At 41.2% G+C, this 20,140-nt stretch overlaps 3 protein-coding genes across 3 annotated transcripts in view; 1 reads left to right on the top strand and 2 right to left on the bottom strand.

Moving 5' to 3' along the window:
* LOC311024676 (transmembrane protein 65-like) overlaps positions 1-4,525 on the top strand; it is a 29,857-nt gene extending 25,332 nt beyond the window's left edge. Inside the window, exons 7-8 of the mRNA XM_084027196.1 lie at positions 592-697; positions 1,334-4,525. Of these exons, the coding sequence (XP_083883322.1) occupies positions 592-697; positions 1,334-1,492 (265 nt within the window). The 3' untranslated portion in view covers positions 1,493-4,525. The remainder of the gene's footprint in view (positions 1-591; positions 698-1,333) is intronic.
* The window catches only part of LOC311023896 (tumor necrosis factor receptor superfamily member 11B-like), a 214,375-nt gene that overhangs the window by 163,996 nt on the left and 30,239 nt on the right, over positions 1-20,140 (bottom strand). The window lies entirely within an intron of this gene.
* mboat1 (membrane bound O-acyltransferase domain containing 1) lies at positions 10,783-18,857 on the bottom strand. Its single transcript, XM_084027991.1, has 13 exons — positions 18,615-18,857; positions 18,117-18,262; positions 17,759-17,836; positions 16,539-16,634; positions 14,622-14,677; positions 14,339-14,393; positions 13,277-13,469; positions 12,850-13,042; positions 12,541-12,644; positions 12,359-12,423; positions 12,146-12,278; positions 11,709-11,860; positions 10,783-11,309 (listed from the first exon to the last, which is right to left on the bottom strand). The coding sequence occupies exons 1-13, from the start codon at positions 18,708-18,710 to the stop codon at positions 11,132-11,134; spliced, it is 1,545 nt and encodes a 514-aa protein (XP_083884117.1). The 5' UTR covers positions 18,711-18,857; the 3' UTR covers positions 10,783-11,131.

The raw sequence follows: 20,140 nt of genomic DNA on the forward strand, positions 1-20,140 counted from the left end.
ACTGGTTTTATGACAGATGGCGTAAACAAGTCGCAGACTGCAACGTTCATCTGCTGATTTACTTTGTTTGTCATTGTTTGTAGATTACTTGGGTCATTACTTCATGTGGTTTAATGGATCACGACATGCAAATGTGGAAGAACATCTGAAGGAGACAAAACAAACATGAATTAGTGGTTGTAAATTAAATTTATGTATGAATTACAGTCTGAACACAATTGTAATATGCCGGTGGGTGTTTGCAGAGTGTTAATAATATTTCTTTTTACTTTATTTGTCTTTACATTTGAAAAAAATGTGAAGCTTAGACTCACAGTGTATGCAGTGTTTATACTTGATGTGTCACATGTCGGAGCACACTGACTTCATATTGAATTGAGTCTATCACATGCTTCTATTGCTGATCCTCATCCCTCTGCTCTGCTTGAACAGGTTTTTCCATCTTGTGAAATGTCAAAATTGTTCACATGACCAAATGAAAAGATAATTCATCATCTCAGACCTTCTGTCCATGGGTCACAGATTACAAGTTTGTGCGTTTACTGTCATTTTGATTCTTCTTTCTCCTGCCCGTCTCTTTTTCCTCTTCAGGCTGGCAGGTTATGTGGAGGCCTTGGCGTATCGGCTGGGGATGCAGATTCCCGACTTAAGCCCAAAACAGGCTGACATGTGGCAGACCAGAGTCAGCTCACACGCAGTCAGTATCATCACATCACACTCAAACCCTCACACCTCAACCGAGACGCCGCTCTCTCGCTAAATCTAGACGCTTGTCCCACTTTGTGTGTGTGTGTGTGTGTGTGTGTGTGTGTGTGTGTGTGTGTGTGTGTGTGTGTGTGTGTGTGTGTGTGTGTGTGTGTGTGTGTGAGAAGCACAGAATCCTAGCAGACTAATGAACACTCAGTAAAAACAGTCAGAGTGAATATTAATGAACCTGCAGCATAACATTTGAGGGATTCCCTTTTTTTTGCCGACTGCATGCACCATCACACCAGGTCAGGGGTTTGACCAGTGACCACGGGAACACAGGGATGAGTTTTAATACGCCGTGACTCCTGAAGTGTGAAACATAATAAGCTGTAATTACGTGGAGTGATTAGTCGAGTGCTAAAAGGCTCTTCGTGGAATGAGAAGTGCCGCATTAAAGACATGTACAATAAAATGACGATGAAGCTTTCTTGTTTTTAATAGAACAAGAACCTCTTGATTAAAAGGTAAAATGTTCGAAGCTTAGAAACGGGAGACAACAGATCTGTAAAGCTGAACTTTATCCTGTGGATTATTTAAAAGTGTGTTTTGCCAGTAATATTTTCGCACTTCTCCATCTGTGCAGGGCAAAGCCATTGGGGTTGGCATCGGCTGCATCCTCGGCATGTTTCCCCTTTTCTTCTTCAAGGACGACGATGAGAAGAAAGAAGCCCAGAAGGAGGCAAAGGAGGCGAAGGAGAAAACACAACCACCACCTGCTCCAACAGAGAGCAGCAAAAACTGAAACTTTCATCTCGCCAGAGACAAATACTATTTGGAATCCATCAGAATATTTTAAACTGGGACTGATTGTCTGGTGGACTGGAGTGTGTGGAAATGTTATTGAACCCGTTACAGCCTAGTCATCGTCGGGTACTTTACTTGGCGAGGCCCAGTCAAACGGTATTGTGAAGAGGATTCTAGATATTATTTGATTGTAGTCTTTGAACTTAAGCACAGGGACTAGACCGTCTCTTGGAGAAACAAGGAATGGTCGATTCATTGGACTGCTGCTACTCCAACTATTGCATCGTGACCCCACCTTGACTTGACTGATCCACACGAGCTGAAACCTATCTGTCTAAAACGCACACACTTTCAGAGCTAAAAACAAATATCATACATGGCATTTTGACACCGCAGGTTTCTTATATATTGTCAGAAATCCTGATAACTAATGGAGACGCATGGCAGCAGTGTTAACCTAAATCCTAATGAGTTGTTCAGGGTGATGAGCCAAGGAGAAAGGGTCACTTTTCCATATGGAGATCATCAAGTCAAGCATCAAGTCCATTACTCTTTCCGTTTTACAAGCATGTCTGCCTTTTGATGATGTCAGGTCTTAAAAAGTCCCGCCCGCCCGCTTCATTCACACTCCGTGACGACTAGGCAGCTGCTTTTAGCTAGAGCAGGTGGTTAAATATATACCACCCGCTAGCTGCTTCTTTACTTTTTAAGATTTTTATGTTTGTTTTTTTTGTTGGTCAACTTTATTACCTGTGTGATGATGACCGAAAGTCTCCCACGTTCCCCATGGCGACCTTTTAAAGAGTGAGTTTGTTACTTTTCTCTGAAGAGTTGAGGAAGGAGAGAGATACAGAGAGGCAAAGGGAGGAGGAAGCAGAGAGTATCTCTGGCCGAAAGATAAGAGACGCTGACACTGAACCAGCTGACACTTATACACCGAGCCTCTGGCTCCAATACTACACGATGTATCTCCTTGCATCCTGCATCTGAAGTCCACCACCCTGCCCATGCATGGTGAGATAGCAGCAGGCCTCTGGTCTTGTTCGTGTTATGGAGCCCTTCTTCCAGCCCAGTGGAGAGTTTTAATTTGGCTTCACAGTAAATGAGATAATGATGGTTTCCATTCTGTGAAAAAGCAGTTACTGCTTTTTAACAGGACCACACAATCTTCTCCCCTGTGAAGCTCTATTATATTGCCTCTGCTCTGCTGCCCTCTGTTGGCTAAAATTAAAAGGAAGTTGCTAGTTTGCATTTCCTGTTTACTATTCAAACCCCTCAATGTCCAGCCACTAAGTTCCCCTGACTATATGTTTTACTATAATTATTGTTCTTAATTCGACATGCAAACTAAGTAATCTAAGCCACGGAACATGAAGGCTGAAAGGATCTAGCTTCCATCAAAGTCTTAATTTAGTCATCACCGTCTTCTTAACTTACCTTTTGAAGAGTTTTGTTTGTCACCTGCTTTTCACAGATCGCTCATCTCATCATTAGAACTGAGGACTGTTGTTTATGGTGCTTAATCTATTTGGAAGTTGAAATGAAAGGAAGCAGCCACGGGTCACTGAATGGAAATTGTACTAATTTTTGTTAGAATATTCAGACATGTATTCATGTATGTTTGCACTGTGTATTCTCTTTATCTCAAAGGACAGAATAAATAATATTAGTCAGAACAAATGTTTCGATAAGAAGGACCTGCAACCGATCGCTCTGTGTTACAGCCCATAACTAAACCTAAACATGCTCTGGAGATTAACCCTGTATCAGATTGTTCTACTTATTTATTTTGTGGGTAACAATGATCCTAAACAGTGATAACAATGAAGAAAAGAATTGAACGTATTTATGTAGTTAGAATTTTTTGATCTGATTGCTTGATTTTCACCTTGCATGCGCTGCTAATAAAAAAAACCCTATTGTACGTATTTACTGTGTAAGAATCATAAAACAAAACCTTGAGGATTTTCTGCATTACAACAGGATAAGAAACAGGAGGTGATAAAACACAAGTATCTCTTTAATTCATTTTTGATTGCTGTGATTAGAAAAGTATATGTTTTATGGCTGTCGAAACAGTCGCAAAGCACTTTTGAGTCATCGATAGTTGTAAATGGGACTGCTGAGGCTTTTCAGTGTGGAGATCTGGACAGCATGTGGATCCTACAAGGATCAGAATGTGCTGGGAAAGTCTGCTTGATGAAGAACATGTGATGATGATAATAGTATCTCATAATAGCAGAAATTTGCCTCCTCTTTGACTTTCGTCTCAGTGCTTTAAGACTGTCTTTGGTGCAATGTCAGTCATGGTAAGATAATAAGAAAATATAATCTCTATGTCAAAATACTTTGACCTGAACTTCGACGCTGCTCTGCATCACTGAATTGATTTGTGTTACTGGGAGGAAAATGATAAAAAAAAAAGATTACAGTTCACAAAATCTCAAAGTGTATAAATTATCTTGAATTGATGTCATTTTATCTTTGAAAAACGGAGGAATGATAAATCAAAGATGACTAAAAAAAGCACATTAAATCATTCTTCATGAGTCGCCTCCCTGGTGTGTGAAGTATGTTGTAGGTTGTGAGTTTATACTTAAGACCTGATTTGATTTGATTTCTGCTGAAATGTTTACTGTAAACTGGCTGCCTGTTCATTTTGTTGATACAAATGCAAGAAATTCAAAGTCATATGAAACGATTTTTGCTTTTTGTTTTTACGGAGATTTGAGTTCAGAATATTTGGAGCTTTGCTGGTTGGAGATATTTGACTGACAGGAGTCAAGTCAAGGGAATTTGAGTCTTCATTATGTCGACGTCCTACAGTTCATAGAACGTGGTCTAGTATTTGTAAACCATATTGTACGTCTTAGTTGACACAGTGTGTCCAGATCATCCAAAACTCTAGTTCGGATGATGGCTTCTCTCGTCTTTCTCAAAACCACAAAATAAAACAACAGTCCTGGAGTTTTAGCTGTATGTTAAACTGTCAGTCGATCCATCACAATTCTGTACAGACATTCATGTTCTCCAGAGGATCCACCAATCCTTGTGATTTCCTCTAATGCGGTGTGAGTTTCATCTGCATTGGCCAAATTCCTGCTGCATTTTTAGAGCAACGAACGGCTGCTGTTGCATCAAAACCACTGAAGCTTCAACTTTGCAGGAACTAAGAAATCGGTTGGAAATTGGTTTTCATTTAGCCATCATGGGGTTTGAGTTCTCCCACTGTGCTTTGGCTGGAAAGTTGCAAAGTTTTCTCAGCAATCCAACACAAGTTAAAACTTACCAATCATAAATGTGCTCAGCTTCAATCACACCGGTTTGGTCTAATCTCTGCTGCACAGACATATTTCTCTCGCTCTCCCGACGAGGGTGAATCCATTTAAAAGCAATGAGATGGAATCTGCGTGACATGGGTTAAAAACCGGATTCCCTCCTGTGCTTTTGTGTCATCTGTGTGACAGCGTGGATGACTTTATTGCATGGTGCTAAAATAAATAATTATTGCTTTCTGTCAGTGCTATTTTCACAGTATCAATCAGGATGTGTTCTATGTAAGAAGAGATCAATTCAAAGGATTAATTAGAGGAAATACAATATAAAGGAACACATGGAGTAGAGAATAGGAGTCTGCTTCCGTGTGATGTTTTTTCTAAATTGATCTGCTGTCATTTAACATGTATCGCCTGGCTGCAAACATCTGGCCTGATGTGGACTTTCCCACGACTGTCTGCATCATCACAATATACGTTTTAGTTAATGGGCCCCGTCGTGTATCTAAAAATGTATTTGTTGATTTGTTTGGTTGTTGTGTAAGTTTGATTCAAAGGCATGACATTTGATAGTTTACTTTAAATACATGCTTGAACAACAACTTATTATACAGACTGAGGCAGATTTACTGTACATCTGTATTGAATACATTGGTGTTGATTTCGGCTTGCTTCTGGGGACGGGAGGAGGTCTAATAGGCGGATTGAGTGAAAACACCTGTGGGTGAGCCTTACAATATCTCAAGGTTCTAACTTATTTCACAGAAAGTTCAGAGTTCTTCTTCTTCTCTTTTTTTTACCAAAAGATTAAAATAGTTATATTGGCTGCTGACATTCATTGACTAGAAGAAGATATAATGTTGAATTAAACTTTTTTGTATCTATCTAGTCTTGCTCTGTAATTTATCAGGTGATATGATATTCGTAGGGTAAACGTTCCAACCAACCTGAATTTATGGAGTTGAATTACATTAATATGTTACGGTTATCCATAACAAAAAAACTGCATTTGTACTGTGTGATCTCCTGCTTGTGAAGGCATTTGATAGTTGTAAGATTTTACTTTAACTGAATGTTTTGCAAATATTCAATCGAAGACATCATATGATGCAGCGGTGATCATGTTTGACCAGACATTTGTCCGAATAACTGATCATCTGCTGGCACTGCGTTTAAATTGATGGTGAGAATATTGGATTGTGTTTGGGTTCTCTAGTCTTTCATCACAACCATTGAATACGTTAATGATGTTAGAAACGTAGAATGGCTGTGTCCATGTGTAGCAGCCAGCCAGCAAATGACCACACAGGGAAACAGGAAGTGGAAAGGAAAGTGGGGGAAGGGAGGTGATTAGTAGAGACACCTGTGAGCTGCAGGAGGAGAAGAGTCCAACAAAGACAGAGTGGAAGAGGACAGACAGGAGTGAGAGGAAAAGAGAGACGCCTGGAAGTTGATCCCCTTTTCTGTGTATCTTTGCTACATAAATAGTAAAAATAGAAATAAGAGCAGACGGGATTGACTGAACTTCCGAGGCCCAAGATGAAAAGACTGTGGATGATGATCTGTTCCTGGAGTGAGCTTTGGGGATCATGGTTCGGCCTACAGCACACTCGGTTCCAGTTGTGGTCATCTTGGTCTGGATTCGGCCTAATTGAGCAAAGTCTCAGCACTCTCTAGGCTCCCTGTTAACTGGCCTCCCACCCACACAAAAACTCTTTCAATCACACACACACACACACACACACACACAAACACATACACATACACACACACACACACACACACACACATACACACACTCTCTCACACACACACACACACACACACACACACACACACACCCCTCAGCCTCGTAACTTCGTCAGACATTAAGCCCCTATCAAAAGCATACACACCTGGACTAAACTGAACAACACTGCCCCTTTTCTGAAGGACAATACAGACAGTTCCCCTGGACTCAGCGTCCACACACACTCACACACACACACACACACACACACACACACACACACACACACACACACACACTCACACACACATCACACACACACACACACACACACACACACACACACACTCACACACACATCACACACACACACACACACACACACACACACACACACACACACCTCTGCTGTGAAATGATCGTGAATCGAGAATCCTTTGAATGTGATTTTGACTTGGGTTCTATGGAGGATTTAATGAATTTTGGTTGTGAGTTATGCATTGTTTGATTTGAGCTATTGAATCAGCGGGTTTATATAGTTATAATAAGCCTACGCTTCACATGGCATTTTGATAATATATGTGTGTCATCACCACATTTGTCTCTCAATTCTCTGAATACACTGCTGCTACTGCACCGTTATGGAAACATCATCTGCTGAATTGAAAGCAAATGCAAATGGAACGCATCATATTACAAGGGGCAAAAATATGCAGGGGGAAAATGTGTTATTTTGCAAACGATGGACGAATAAATTGTCTTTTATTATTGCATCAAGCAAGCAGAGCGATATTGTTTATTTGATGAAGAGTAGGAATCCAATAGGAATAAAATTAGCTCTTGCTTTTTGGCGTAACAAGGTCAAGTGTGTCTTCCAGCTCCAAAACAACAGACTTACTGAAGCTGTGTGTACAAAGAGAGCACTTTATTATTATTAGTACACCGACAGCATATGTGACATATTCTCTTACCTTACATCGTCCCTCCAGAAGCCCATCTGCTTACTGACTTGTCGCCTGTATTTCTCCACATTTTCTTATAAGTAAAAGAAACTGTCAGTTTTAGATGACGATGTCCTCTCTAAAGATCTTACATGGAACATACTCCAGCATTGCAGCGATTTACATATTTTGTTGTTGCTTGTTTTCTTCTCCCCCTGGCTGCCATTAGTTGTCTGTGAGCTCAGATTGGTTCAAAACACAATGTGTGCGCACACACACACACACACACACACACACACACACACACACACACACACACACACACACACACACACACACACACATCCGTATCAGAGGGGAACAGACAGGTGACACAAGGGACAGAAAGGCAGCCTCTTTGAGAGCTTCATTGGGGATGAAACGGCATGGGACAGGCGTCGCATAGAGAGGGTTTGATATGAGGCTGTAACTGAGAGAGAGAGTCAAGATAGAAAACAAATCAGACTCACTGGAGTTATTAAATAGAGGTTTTACTTATAAGACAGTCAGAATACAAAAAAGATGACATGTTTGTCTTCGTAATGATTTATCATTCTGTAACAAATAAAAATGTGTTTCACTGGAGCTTTATTTGTTACTCAAATCGTTTTATACCGCTCACACTTTTCCTCCTTACAAGCAATACTATAATGCACTCACCCACACATCTGGAAAAAAAAAACATACAAAAATACCTTTATAATTAATCATTCAAATCGCGGCTCATTCTCATCAAAGCCATGTAAACTCTACAGTGTCATGAACATATTATTGAAAACAAAAGCACAATTTAAGGTTACAGCGAGTTCCATGTAGGCTTTTTACACACACACACACACACACACACACACACACACACACACACACACACACACACACACACACACACACACACACAGGCAACATCTATATTATTAACTGTTAACATCAGAGTATAGTAAATATTTATAACTTCAGGCCTCTTGTTAAGTCTACAGGTCTCATTACGACACTTACTTAACTCCATGTGAGGCACTAACGTGCAGTTCAACATTAAAATAATCAACACAATATTGCAATCTCTGCTCCAAAATGACCCAAAATACAAAACATTTCATTAGAAATTGATTTATTCTAATCATGGGGCACCGCCCCCCTTCATGTTTCCTTGAAAAAATTGAACAATGTGGTATTCATTTAATAACTGATTTAAATTCAACATATGCTACCGCTCATGTCAACACTGTGAACTGGGTTCTTGTCACAGCAAAGCTAAGATTGTGATTTTTATTTGACACCGATGTAATCTCTGTCCCAAACTTCTGGTCATTGTGTTTTTTTTGTTTTTTGTTTTTTTTTATAAACTTGCTCTCATCTGAGACTTTAAAGGTTTTTTTTTTAAAAATCAGACGGTTTAGTCAACACCCAAAATACAAGTTTTTTCCTGTAGTTAAAACGGTTAGATTAAATTCTAAAGCAGGTGAAAAAATGCATTAGTATTGTGTTTCCAAAACGAGAAATACAAACATCCGGCCAAAGAAAGATATTGCATTTGCATTATGTTCCCTCTATAATGTATTTAAAAGGACAGCCTGACACTTCACGTCCAATATTTTCTTCCTTACACAACCAAAAAAATATCTTGCTTTGCAACTTGTTAGCATTGTTAGCACACCTTATTATAACCAACCCATAAATGTTGCTAAAAGCTAACATGCTAGCTTGCAGCAGATAGCACCGTTAATAACCAAATATCACTTTCAAAACTCCCATTGCTCCCAAACCTCACATGAGTGATAATTTCTTCAAAATAAAACAGAATTATATAATAATAATAATAATAATAATAATAATAATAATAATAATAATAATAATAATAATAATTATTATTATTATTATTATTATTTAAAAATACCTTTTTGTTCGCACCATGCTCAGCTCATGTCTAATCATGAGAATCACCTTCTGATTCACCAACTCTGATTGTGCGGAAGTAAAAGCATGATGAGAAAATAAATTGTGAATTGTGTTGAGGATAATATCAGTGGGGGGAATGCTTTCTCCTCAGAGTGTGCATGAAGTTGCATTGGGAGATGCCGCAGCGTCCAAATTGGCTTACCTTCCTTGCTTAACTCAGCAGAGTTCAGAGAGAACAAACAACCAGTAGATGTCTCTGTTAAATCCACCTGCAGCTGCTGACAGGCTCCGTTAAATCGACAGTCTTCGAGTTCTTCCTCGCTAAGAACCACGGAACGAAAAAAGGCTTCGTGCTCCTACTGAGAAGAAATACATTTCATTTCTTAAAATTCCTCTTTAGGCTCAAATTTTTTATTCTTCAAGTGTGAAATTATTAACAAACTTCAAGTGTATTTCTTCTCAGTTTCACCACAGCTTTTGAGTCAGTTACTGTACATCATGATAGGCAACCAGCACCGTTCACATGAGAAAAGTACAAACACGCTGAGAAATACGTCGCTATGATACTCCCTACTGCTTCTGCACATGAAGAGAAAATAGGCTAACTGACCACATGACATTATTGAAAATCACATGCTTTTGCTTTCAACTGTTAACATCAACGTGTGCTCATATCGCACCATTTCACCATTACAATTGTGCAATGCAAAACGACTTGAGCAGAAGCTTGCTGCTGTAATACAGCACCTTTCCAAAAGCTAAATATTTGTTAGCTTTTCCTTTGATTTTTCGAGGGGCATGAAGCCCAGGAATGTCCGATGGTCACCTGGAGGAGCTGCCCTCCAGCCTTAAGAGACTCCGACAGTCAAAGTTTCACTGGACATTTTGAGATCCGCGTGGCCTAATTGGTATTTCAAGTGTCGTTCCACCCAGCCAGGGCAAACTAACAGTGGCAGAAACACCAACATAGTCTACAGTTTTTCATGACAAAGTACACACACACACACACACACACACACACACACACACACACACACACACACACATACAGTATAAGGGCTCTCTCTCCTCTCGGTATGCTCTTTTGTTGTGGCCACACAAGAGCAGCCTTTGTATTCACCCGAGTGTGACCAAGTACGAGCATGTCTAAGAGAGAATATGTGCATATTGTGTGTGTGTGTGTGTGTGTGTGTGTGTGTGTGTGTGTGTGTGTGTCTGTCCTGGTATTTGTGTGCTGCTCTCCCACTGTGCTGGCTTAGATTCCACCAATCGGCAGGACAGCGGAGATAGAGGACAGGAGAGAAAGTGAGCCTCCTTTCTCTCTTCACACTGTTGCATTGTTGTCGGAGCGAGCAGGCTGGTGTTGAGATGGGCATTGAGGAGGGGAAAGAGGAGGAGAGTGGGGGGGGGGGGGGGGGCAGTTGGAGGGGGGAGGGGAAGGAGGCCAGCGTTCTGGTGGTGGTGGTACCAGAGACCTTCCCTCAGTAAATGTTTGTCTTGCCAGTCTGCCTGCTGTGCTTGTTTGATGTGTGGTCTCAGAATCAGAATCGGGTTCTGATCTTGTTAATCTTACGATACGGCAGAGAAGCTCTCCCCATGTACACCCAGTGCCACAGGATGCATTGTATTGTCCCACCAAAAAATAAATACCGTTTTCCCATGTTATGTTGGCTGAATGTCCTTTAGGGATATCCACTTGTCTTTGAGAGAAAACCCTCGACTAAGAGTAGAGTACAAAGAACGTGAAGAAGGGGTTTTCAGTCTACTTTGTCATTGTTGTTGGAGTGAACAGGCTGGCACTGAGCTGAGCACGGAGACGGGAAGGAGGAGGAGGAACATGTTTTGGTGGTGGCCGAGGGTTCACCGGGTTTGTGCTTCAGATGCAGGGCGATCGCAGCCAGAATGCTGATGATGTGAACGTGGAAGTACATAGACCTAGGAGGAAAAACCAGAGTGCAATGTTTGTCATTGATGTTGCTCAGCAGGAAATGTAATCTAAAATAAGAATTATTATGGGGCTCAACTCGACTGAAACTCAGCTAAATATTGTCAGCTAGTAGAAAGCACATCTACTTAAAGCCTAATTAAAGCAACGATGAATTGATGAGACAATGCCAGAATTTTTTTTTCAAATTCTTAAATGGGTATATTTCCTGGTTTTCTCAGTATTCTTCTATGATGAAACTAAATTAAATTTTGCTTTTAGACTGTTGACTGGGCAACACAAGACATTTGAAGGGGTCACATTATTGTCTGGCACCATGTTCTGACATTTTGATTTAGCATGAATGGGGCTTAGGGAGGATTAGAGGATTAAATATGAGAATTACTTACCTGTAATAAACCAAAGTGGGCTCCACTGCAAGAAGTAGAAACGGCATAACAGTGTAGCAGATGGCCAACTGGGTGGCTGCCCAAGTTAAGCCGTCGTAACCAAGCTTCAGGCCTCTGAAGCCCAGAAAGTGGTGGCGAACAGACTTCCGTACCTGTCGGGTGAGAATCACACCAGTGATAGGTTGATGTATTCAACTAACCCAGTTAAGTTACACAAATGTGTTCCTTGATTGTATGAATGGAGATACTAAAAACGAACATTTGTGCGTTTTATATGATGCTTTTCTACTTTCATCAACAGATCAATCAGGTGGATTTACTGGTTTTTCTGTGAAGATGGAGATGCTCAACCAACTCTACCTCACATACAGGAGAGTGCCAACTAAAGCTTCATATACAAGTATATTTCTAGTTTCAACATTAAAAAGTGTACTCACAGCTCGTGCTGCCATGGTGATGGGGATGGCAGTGATAAAGGTGAAATAGTACCCCGGGTAAACACCGTGCCACAGGGCAGACAGGATAAAGGTCAACGCCAACCTGTGCTTGGGGGCTCGGTCATAACACACCCTGGGGAGATGAGACCAATTAAACATATTCAAAGGGTTTGGGAAATGGAAAGTTTTCTCACAGCGTGCATGAGCACTTACGTTTTCAGCCATATTCCTGTTCGAATATTCCAGTTGTCTATGAATGTTTTGAAGCTGGTTGCGGTCTAACAAAAACAAAAAAAACAATAAATAACAATAACCACGTAATAGTAATTTTGTTAAGTAAGTCATTGCAGGACTGTGACAAACATTTCTTTTTCTGTGTTTTAAATCAAGGCTACCTCAATCCTCAAGATGTTGAGGTTGGAGATGAGGTCCCAAGATGGCTTTCCATTTTCATCCATCCCCAAGAAACCATAACCTGCAGCGTTGTTCACTGCATCAGCTGACAGGACAGAACAAAAAGATAAAATCACATGACCTCCATGGCAATAACAATGTAGCTAATGTTCCCATCAAATTCCCAGCCGACAATTGGCTAACTACAACTAACACACACACACACACACACACACACACACACACACACACACACACACACACACACACACACACACACACACACACACACACACACACACAGTGCTCACCGAGTGTCCAGGCGAAGTAGAATTTGGGCCTTGCTGCTTGTATTGAGAAGAAAGCGTAGGTGAGCCTTGTGAGGAAGGGGGCTTGGCTGACAAAGTGGGGGTCCACGTTGTACATTATCGGCAAGGACCGCGTCACAGTGAGGAAGAACAGCATGCACCCGCAGCACACCAGCAATTTCCGACAGACAGCGTTCTGCAGAGAAAACATGATTGATGAGCTAGACGATGTTTTAGATCCAAGACTGAAGCAGGAGGACGAGGTGCAAAAACTGAAGCATCAGACTCCTGATTTGACTGGAAAAGTATCACTGAATACACAAATGAAAGTAGGAGTACTGGGGTCTATACAGGCAGAATGTACTGTTAATGTGCCATTAAGTACAACCAAAAGAGTAAGCAGCAGCCAGATGTGCATGCATGAACATACCAGAGGGGACGGGTCCGGTGTCTTATCATAGCCGTTCTGCCCATTACATGTCCCAGAGTGCTGCCTCAGCCTCCTGCTGATGTGTCGGCCCTCTATGAAGTCTGTGTATTCCTTATAGTTACTGCAGGGTCCCACCAAAACACTCAGGAAGTTCAGATTGTAACTCAGGTACTCGATAAGAGAAGGCCTCCCACTGTAGACAGGAGAAATACAATAGGAGAAATGGTTTCAAACAAAACGGAGAACCCCTTTTATACCAGTTCTGCAAACCTGTAGTATTGCTTGGCAGACGAAACTATGATACGTTCAATTTAAATGACAAAGAGTGACTTTTTAAAGTCTTACACATGACAATCTGAAAGTTCTGGATTCGCTTCGGATACGGTTCCTCTTGTTGTCAGCAGTTTAAGGCACTAGCGTTGGGCATTGAGAACTGGTTATGGATTGCAAACAGTTCTGAATACTGTAGAACCAGGAAATCATGAAATAAACCGGCTTCAATTAGCTAATTGATTCCTAAAAGAAACATTTTGATTCACTGAGCTGAATGTAAAATCAGGACCAATAAAATGTTAGTGATAGCCAAACCTGTATTTGCTTTATGATAATTTTTTGACACATTTTATTCTCATTTATTTTAAGATTTAAAAACTTAAAATGACGTGCATGGTACACCGATGGTTCCACATGCATGCAAATGTAATATTTTCCATGCAAAATGATGCTTTCTAAGTTCCCAGCATGCTTTTACCATGAATAAACTATTCACCATGATTGCATCTCCTTGTCATTGTCCTTCGTGGCTAAAGGGAAAGAAACAATTATTTATTCTTTAAAGGTGTTAAGCCAGACGCAACCATCTGTGCATGCGTCCTTTGACGGGGACTTTGATACGTATCAACCTTACATTGTAAACTATGTGCATCTCAAAGGTCGGCTTTAAAATAAAATCTGCTTCATTCAGTAGGAAAAACATTAGCGTTATTCACAGGACTTGCTCTGACTTGTATCTAAAAAAGTTCATCCCCTGATGTTTCACACTTACCACAATAAAACACTTACTTTATAGCCAGAAGTCTCTGCTCCGGGGTCAGTTGTTCTGGTTTTTTACACGTACCTGCAAAACACGGGATGATGTCATCATAACTTACTTGGAAGCTTTCATTTTGCTACTTTTCACCAAATGATCAAATTAGCGATGGCTGCTTTTCCTATACCACGTCAAAATGTCTTAAAGTTAAGGAACTGGGGGAGCATGTTGCAACCACTATCATATGCTTTGCAATATTTGTGTGTGTGTGTGTGTGTGTGTGTGTGCATGTGTGTGTGTGTGTGTCTGCCTTACCATCATGGAGCTGAAAAGCCAGTGTGGTTATCTTCTGCGTTACTATCATCAGAGGCCTGGGCAGAAACAAATAACGGTAGCTAATAATGAATTCTGATTTACAGCAAGTACAAGTACGTAGGGATGATCTTCTAGCAGCATTCTAGTGTTTTTAGCCTCCCAGCCTGATATAAGTGGGCCATTTTGATGAAGTTTCTAATGCAGAGATTCTGGTTTTAATGTTTTAAAGTCGAGAGCAGCATGTTTGACCAGCAGCACGTTTTAGTGAAAAAGCCATGCAAATGGCTTCTGAGCATCTTAGCGAGACTCCATAATGCATTTTCCCTGTGAATCGCTTCATTCTTCCAGCAGTGTCACGTCAGGTCACTTATGAATCAAATGCAATTCATTTACATCTCTAATTCCTCCAACTAGCCCACAGTTGAAAAGCCATTTTGAGGAGCTAACAGTGTTCCAAAGAAATGTAGGAAAGTCGATTACACCGATTAATATCGTAAAAGAAGATTTCCATCAAATACTGTAGATTTTCACATTTATTTCCAATGTGATGCACAGTAAATTGTACTGTACCTTGCACTTTTAAAATTGGTGCTTCAGACACTTTCACGCATAAGAACAATACATTATACAGTACGACTATAGATATGTGTGCAATAAGTCATGATTGTGTTTCAGTGCGTTTGTAGATATTAACGGAGGGCTGGAAGGGAGGCTGGAGGGGCCTGTACAGTCGGCCTAACAGACTAGTTTCACACCACCTCACCACAAAGGCACTATCTCTCTCTCCCTGTCTGTCTCTCTCTCTCACAGACACACACACTGGTTCCTGTGTGTGACTGGGTTACATTGTGAGGGCAGCATGGAAAACCGAGGCAGAGAGGGGCTGAGCGGCTGGTAGTGCCAGCTCAATGAGAGTTGGCAGTTGGCTGCCAGAAATATTTTCAGGGTGGCAGCCAGTATGTGCAACTCACCACCGCTGTAGCCGTCACACTCTGTTTTTTCCATGCAGACACTAAAGTTGGCAATGTGGAAACTCAAACTCAGAAAAGACCAGCAAATGGAAATACCTCGTGAAAAATAGAAGAATAGCACGCAGACTTTAGAGACGAGCTCTAGATAAGCTGTGTCTGGCGTCCTCCAACAGGGAAAGCCACACAACTTACAGTATAGCAGATTAAATGGATGTGTCATACTCCCAAAAGAAGAATACGCCCACTGAGTATTTTGAAGTATTTCCTTTGGCATTAGACGATTAGATCCTGAGTAAGTAGCTACACATATGGACACCATCTGTGATCCACAACCATTCATCTGTCCGATATGAAAGCTTAGAAACGCTGGCTCTAATTCAATATAACCAAACCATGGCTGACTCACAGGCCTGCGCAATCATCGCCAAAGTCATGCGGAGAGCGAGTGAGGCTGCCAGCAGTTTCATCCACACCAGAACTGGGGGGGAAAAGCTACCGCCTTTTGAACACACGTAAAACAAGATGGTCCACTTAATCTGGTACCATTCCAATAATTGGGTAATAACATGACAAAACACATGCATTTAGAGCTCTTTAGTTAAATATTAGTCTGCATAACCGTCTTTATCAAAGCAACCGCATCTCCTAAAGAAGCAGCCGTTTTTCTCACACAAAAAAAGGCACCGTTGCCAGGAGGCGGCGGCTACCTCAGCTCTACCTGGCTGGGCAATGTCAAACTGAAAAATACACAGAGCTGCGCTTTAATCTGTGGCGCTGTATTTACACAAGGCTGTGGCGAATGTATAAGCAGGTACGACACAGTTTGGAAGCGTTAACTGATAACAGCAGAAAGGAAGTGACTAATATGCCGTGAGGGTGTGACAGAGAGAGAGAGAGAGAGAGAGAGAGAGAGAGAGACGGAGACGAGTCATTGCATGTCTCTTACCCGGAGAAGTCAGTGGACAAAACTCCATAGTTATAGATGAAGACTCTGCTCACTTGGCACACCGTCAGGTAACCCATAGCTGTCACCATGGAGTACCTGGATGTGGAGAAATAAGACATTTAAATGATACAATACAATTAAGATGCAGGCGATATCAGTTTTAATATCTTGGTTGAGTAAGACATTTCTTTAACTACTAACCCTTTAAGTCACAAATATTGACATATTCCCGTATCAGAGTGATAACTCGGGTTTGTGGGTGTGCACCGGAGAGTCGTGCGTTACCTCCTTTCACCCTGTGCCGTTGACGAGGAGACGTCTGATGTGGTTGTTTAACAAGACAGTTTACATTGCATTTCACTTCCACGTGTAGAACAACACCGGTTTAATCTTCCCGCCCGTGCAGGTCATCCCTTTACGAGCAAATACCAGGGCAACCTGACCTCTTTCATGTTGCAAGAAATACACACACACACACACACACACACAGTTGGGAAGTCTCTAAACAGACTGGTCAGGCTGGCCTGTCTGGTTGCCTTTTATCTGACATGTTTTACATTAGTTTGTTTCAATAACCCTCTTTAGCTCAGGCCACAGGCAGATAATGGGGCGGGGTTGGAATGTGTGGGAGGAAGTAAATGATTGGGTAAATTCCAAGAGATGAGCAACAAATGTTTTTCAGATGGAAATGTCCAAAAGTGCCTCACTGCAACAAATCAATTTTCAATAAAATTACCATTATCCTGGCTAAACTATCCGCACACTGCACAGAACATGCACCTATGACGCAATCGCGTCAAAGCTGATCTTGCCTGACAAGTTGTACTTGAAGGCAACAGTAGACAGAATTGCACCACCATTTGAGAAATGGTGTGATGCTGTTGTCGCCGGTCTGTCAGCATGATGACAGACACACGGGTCAGTCTGGTCTAAAAACAGCTCTTGTAGCAACTTCTTTACTTTGGAGCAAATTTTTGTTTGTCCATAACCAGAAGTATAGAGTAACGGTTGTTCACAACAAGACTGAGTTGATTGCACACAAAGCACTAAAGAATGCACTTAATTCCATATTTGATATGATTACACATCACAAAGGTCACCCCAGTGGCATAACATTTCACGATACATTTTATAATACAACATTTAGACTCCAAGACTTGACTTTATCCCAGACTTTTGATGTGAGTTCCCGTTTGAATGACATGAAAACCAACACTAACCTGTGCACATTGTTGACGTCGGCCTTGATGACGATCACGTAGCTTGCAAACACCACTGTCAGGATGTGAACCGAGTACCTGCAGGCAAGGAACACGCACGCATTTTGAAAATGTGCATCACTTCTACTATTCTTTGAACAACACAGGGTTCTTTATATTTGTTTTTTAAATTGAAGTGGGCTGCATGTCTGTGATTTGAAGCAGTGCGTGTTACTGAAATCAAAAGCCACCACAAACATGTCTCCTCTCCTTCCTGTGCACCCTTGTTGTCTAACAGGCTCACTGATGAAGTATCAGCAATGCTCAACGCTGAATGAAGAGAAAATGGTCTGTGAGAGCTGACAGCATCATACAGTACCATCCAAAGCAGAAGATGAGAAAGGCAATGCCGAGGAGAGTGGCCACGGCGTGCCTGACCAGGGGGTTGGCATGGCTAGGACTGAGGTAGAGACGGAACCAGAAGGCGGCGGCCAGAGCAAACAGCTGGCACGCCAAAAAATTCACCTGTGTGGGAGATAAGAGATCGGAATGAGTGTCCACACGTGCTCAACACACTGACCCGTTTTGATCATGTCGGATGGGGAATTGAAACGCAGGGAGAACAGCAGGGAGAGTGGAGGAAAGTCAGGAGCGTGGATGTATATTATCGTTTATCAGACCCTTTATGTCATCTATATATAATGTATTGCGTCTAGGTTGTCGGCGCGTTTTCTCGCCCTCCGAGGCGCGTCCTGCTTGCAGCCCAATTAGTTCAGATTGACATAACACAGAGTGACATTCACAACTTTGGAAATGCTTATTTCTTAACTCCTTAATAGCCCCACTGGCTTGTGGTTCGTGATGACAGATCGCCTACCTGATCCAGAGGAAAACCCAAGTATTCACTAACAGGCAGCAGCCACTTGGATCCAGTGGTTTTAAAGTTAAACGCAGCGTCCGCCCGCTCGCCCATCCTACGTCGATTTTCTGTCGCGACGCCTCAATGTTCTCAGTTGAATTTTACGACTTTTTTTCTTAATTTTTTTTTAGCTAACTACTTGCTCTATTTACTGTGAAATAAACACATTGCTTGCTACACTTGGAGCCAGTCAAAGTATGACAGACCGGACATGGCACTCCCGGCTCCCCCTCCTCCTCTATGCGCTCAGACTCAGCACCAGTCAAGTCAGGCAGCGACAGACCGAAAGCTACATACAGCTATATCGGTTTCTGATTTCAAAATAAAAGCCGAATGAGAAAACGTGCACAGGTTTTAGTGTTATAGCATTTGTAATAACAGAAAACAAATTGCGACATTTTGGACTGCATATCTAAGGAACAACCGGTACTCACAATTCCTCCACTGTAAAAGGTGTATTTTAGCAAAACCTACACTGATTTCCACGCACATTTTGATTTTGTGTTCATATAATATCACACCTACAAAAGTGTAACTTTCAATAGTGGGAGTGTAAACTGCATCGTGTGAGAATATGACAAGAAACGTATCCAGTGCACGCACATTTAGGTTAAACCAGGACATTATATGCACGTATAATAAACGTATGACAATATTTCCTCTTACTTCCGGTGTTATTCAGGCTCACTTTCAGGCAACATGAGTTGATAATGAGTTTAGTCTGGCTTTTAATTAGCCTTCTATTATTTTAAGTCTGCTATTTTATTCCCCAAGTTTTAATCTATTATTTTAAGTTTGCTTATTTTAGTAGTTTATACTGATTTTATTCTATCCTATCCTATTTAGCTATCCTATTTAGCTTTTTATCTAGTTTTTAATCAATTTATTTTATTACTGCTATCTTGTTCTATTTTACATTATTTTATCTCTTTTACCGTCGACTGACGGGAACCAGAGTCCCTCATGGTGTGGATGGCCTTTCACTCACCGATGTCTCAGTGCCGAGCCATGTCTCTACAGTTTTAGCCAATGCAGTGCGTGGGGGTGTGTGTGTGTGTGCGTGTGTGTGCGTGGTGTCCATACCTGAGTTGTGTGCATGTTAGTGTGAGTGTGCGAGTGTGTTCCGGGTGGGGGGGTCGGGTCTTTCTTTCTGTTGTTGTTGTTTTTATTGTTGTTGTTGCGTTGTTTTTATTTTCTAAATTTGTATTTTCTGTACGGCACTTTGTGTTGCATTCCCTGTATGAAAGGTGCCTTATAAATAAATAAAATTGAATTGAATTGAATTGATAAAGTAGGACCAGTGGCGTTTTCCCGTATTTAGAATTCTGTATTTAAAATGTATTTTAAATCACATATATTTTATGTTGATATATATATATATATATATATATATAAATTAGACCAGACTGACCAGAAACAAAGAACGGGCAACGGTTTATTTATTTTTAATTTCTTTAACTTTCAAATTAAATAAACATTATATT

Source organism: Eutrigla gurnardus, assembly GCF_963514095.1.
Source record: "Eutrigla gurnardus genome assembly, chromosome: 14".
In the NCBI taxonomy this organism is placed as follows: domain Eukaryota; kingdom Metazoa; phylum Chordata; class Actinopteri; order Perciformes; family Triglidae; genus Eutrigla; species Eutrigla gurnardus.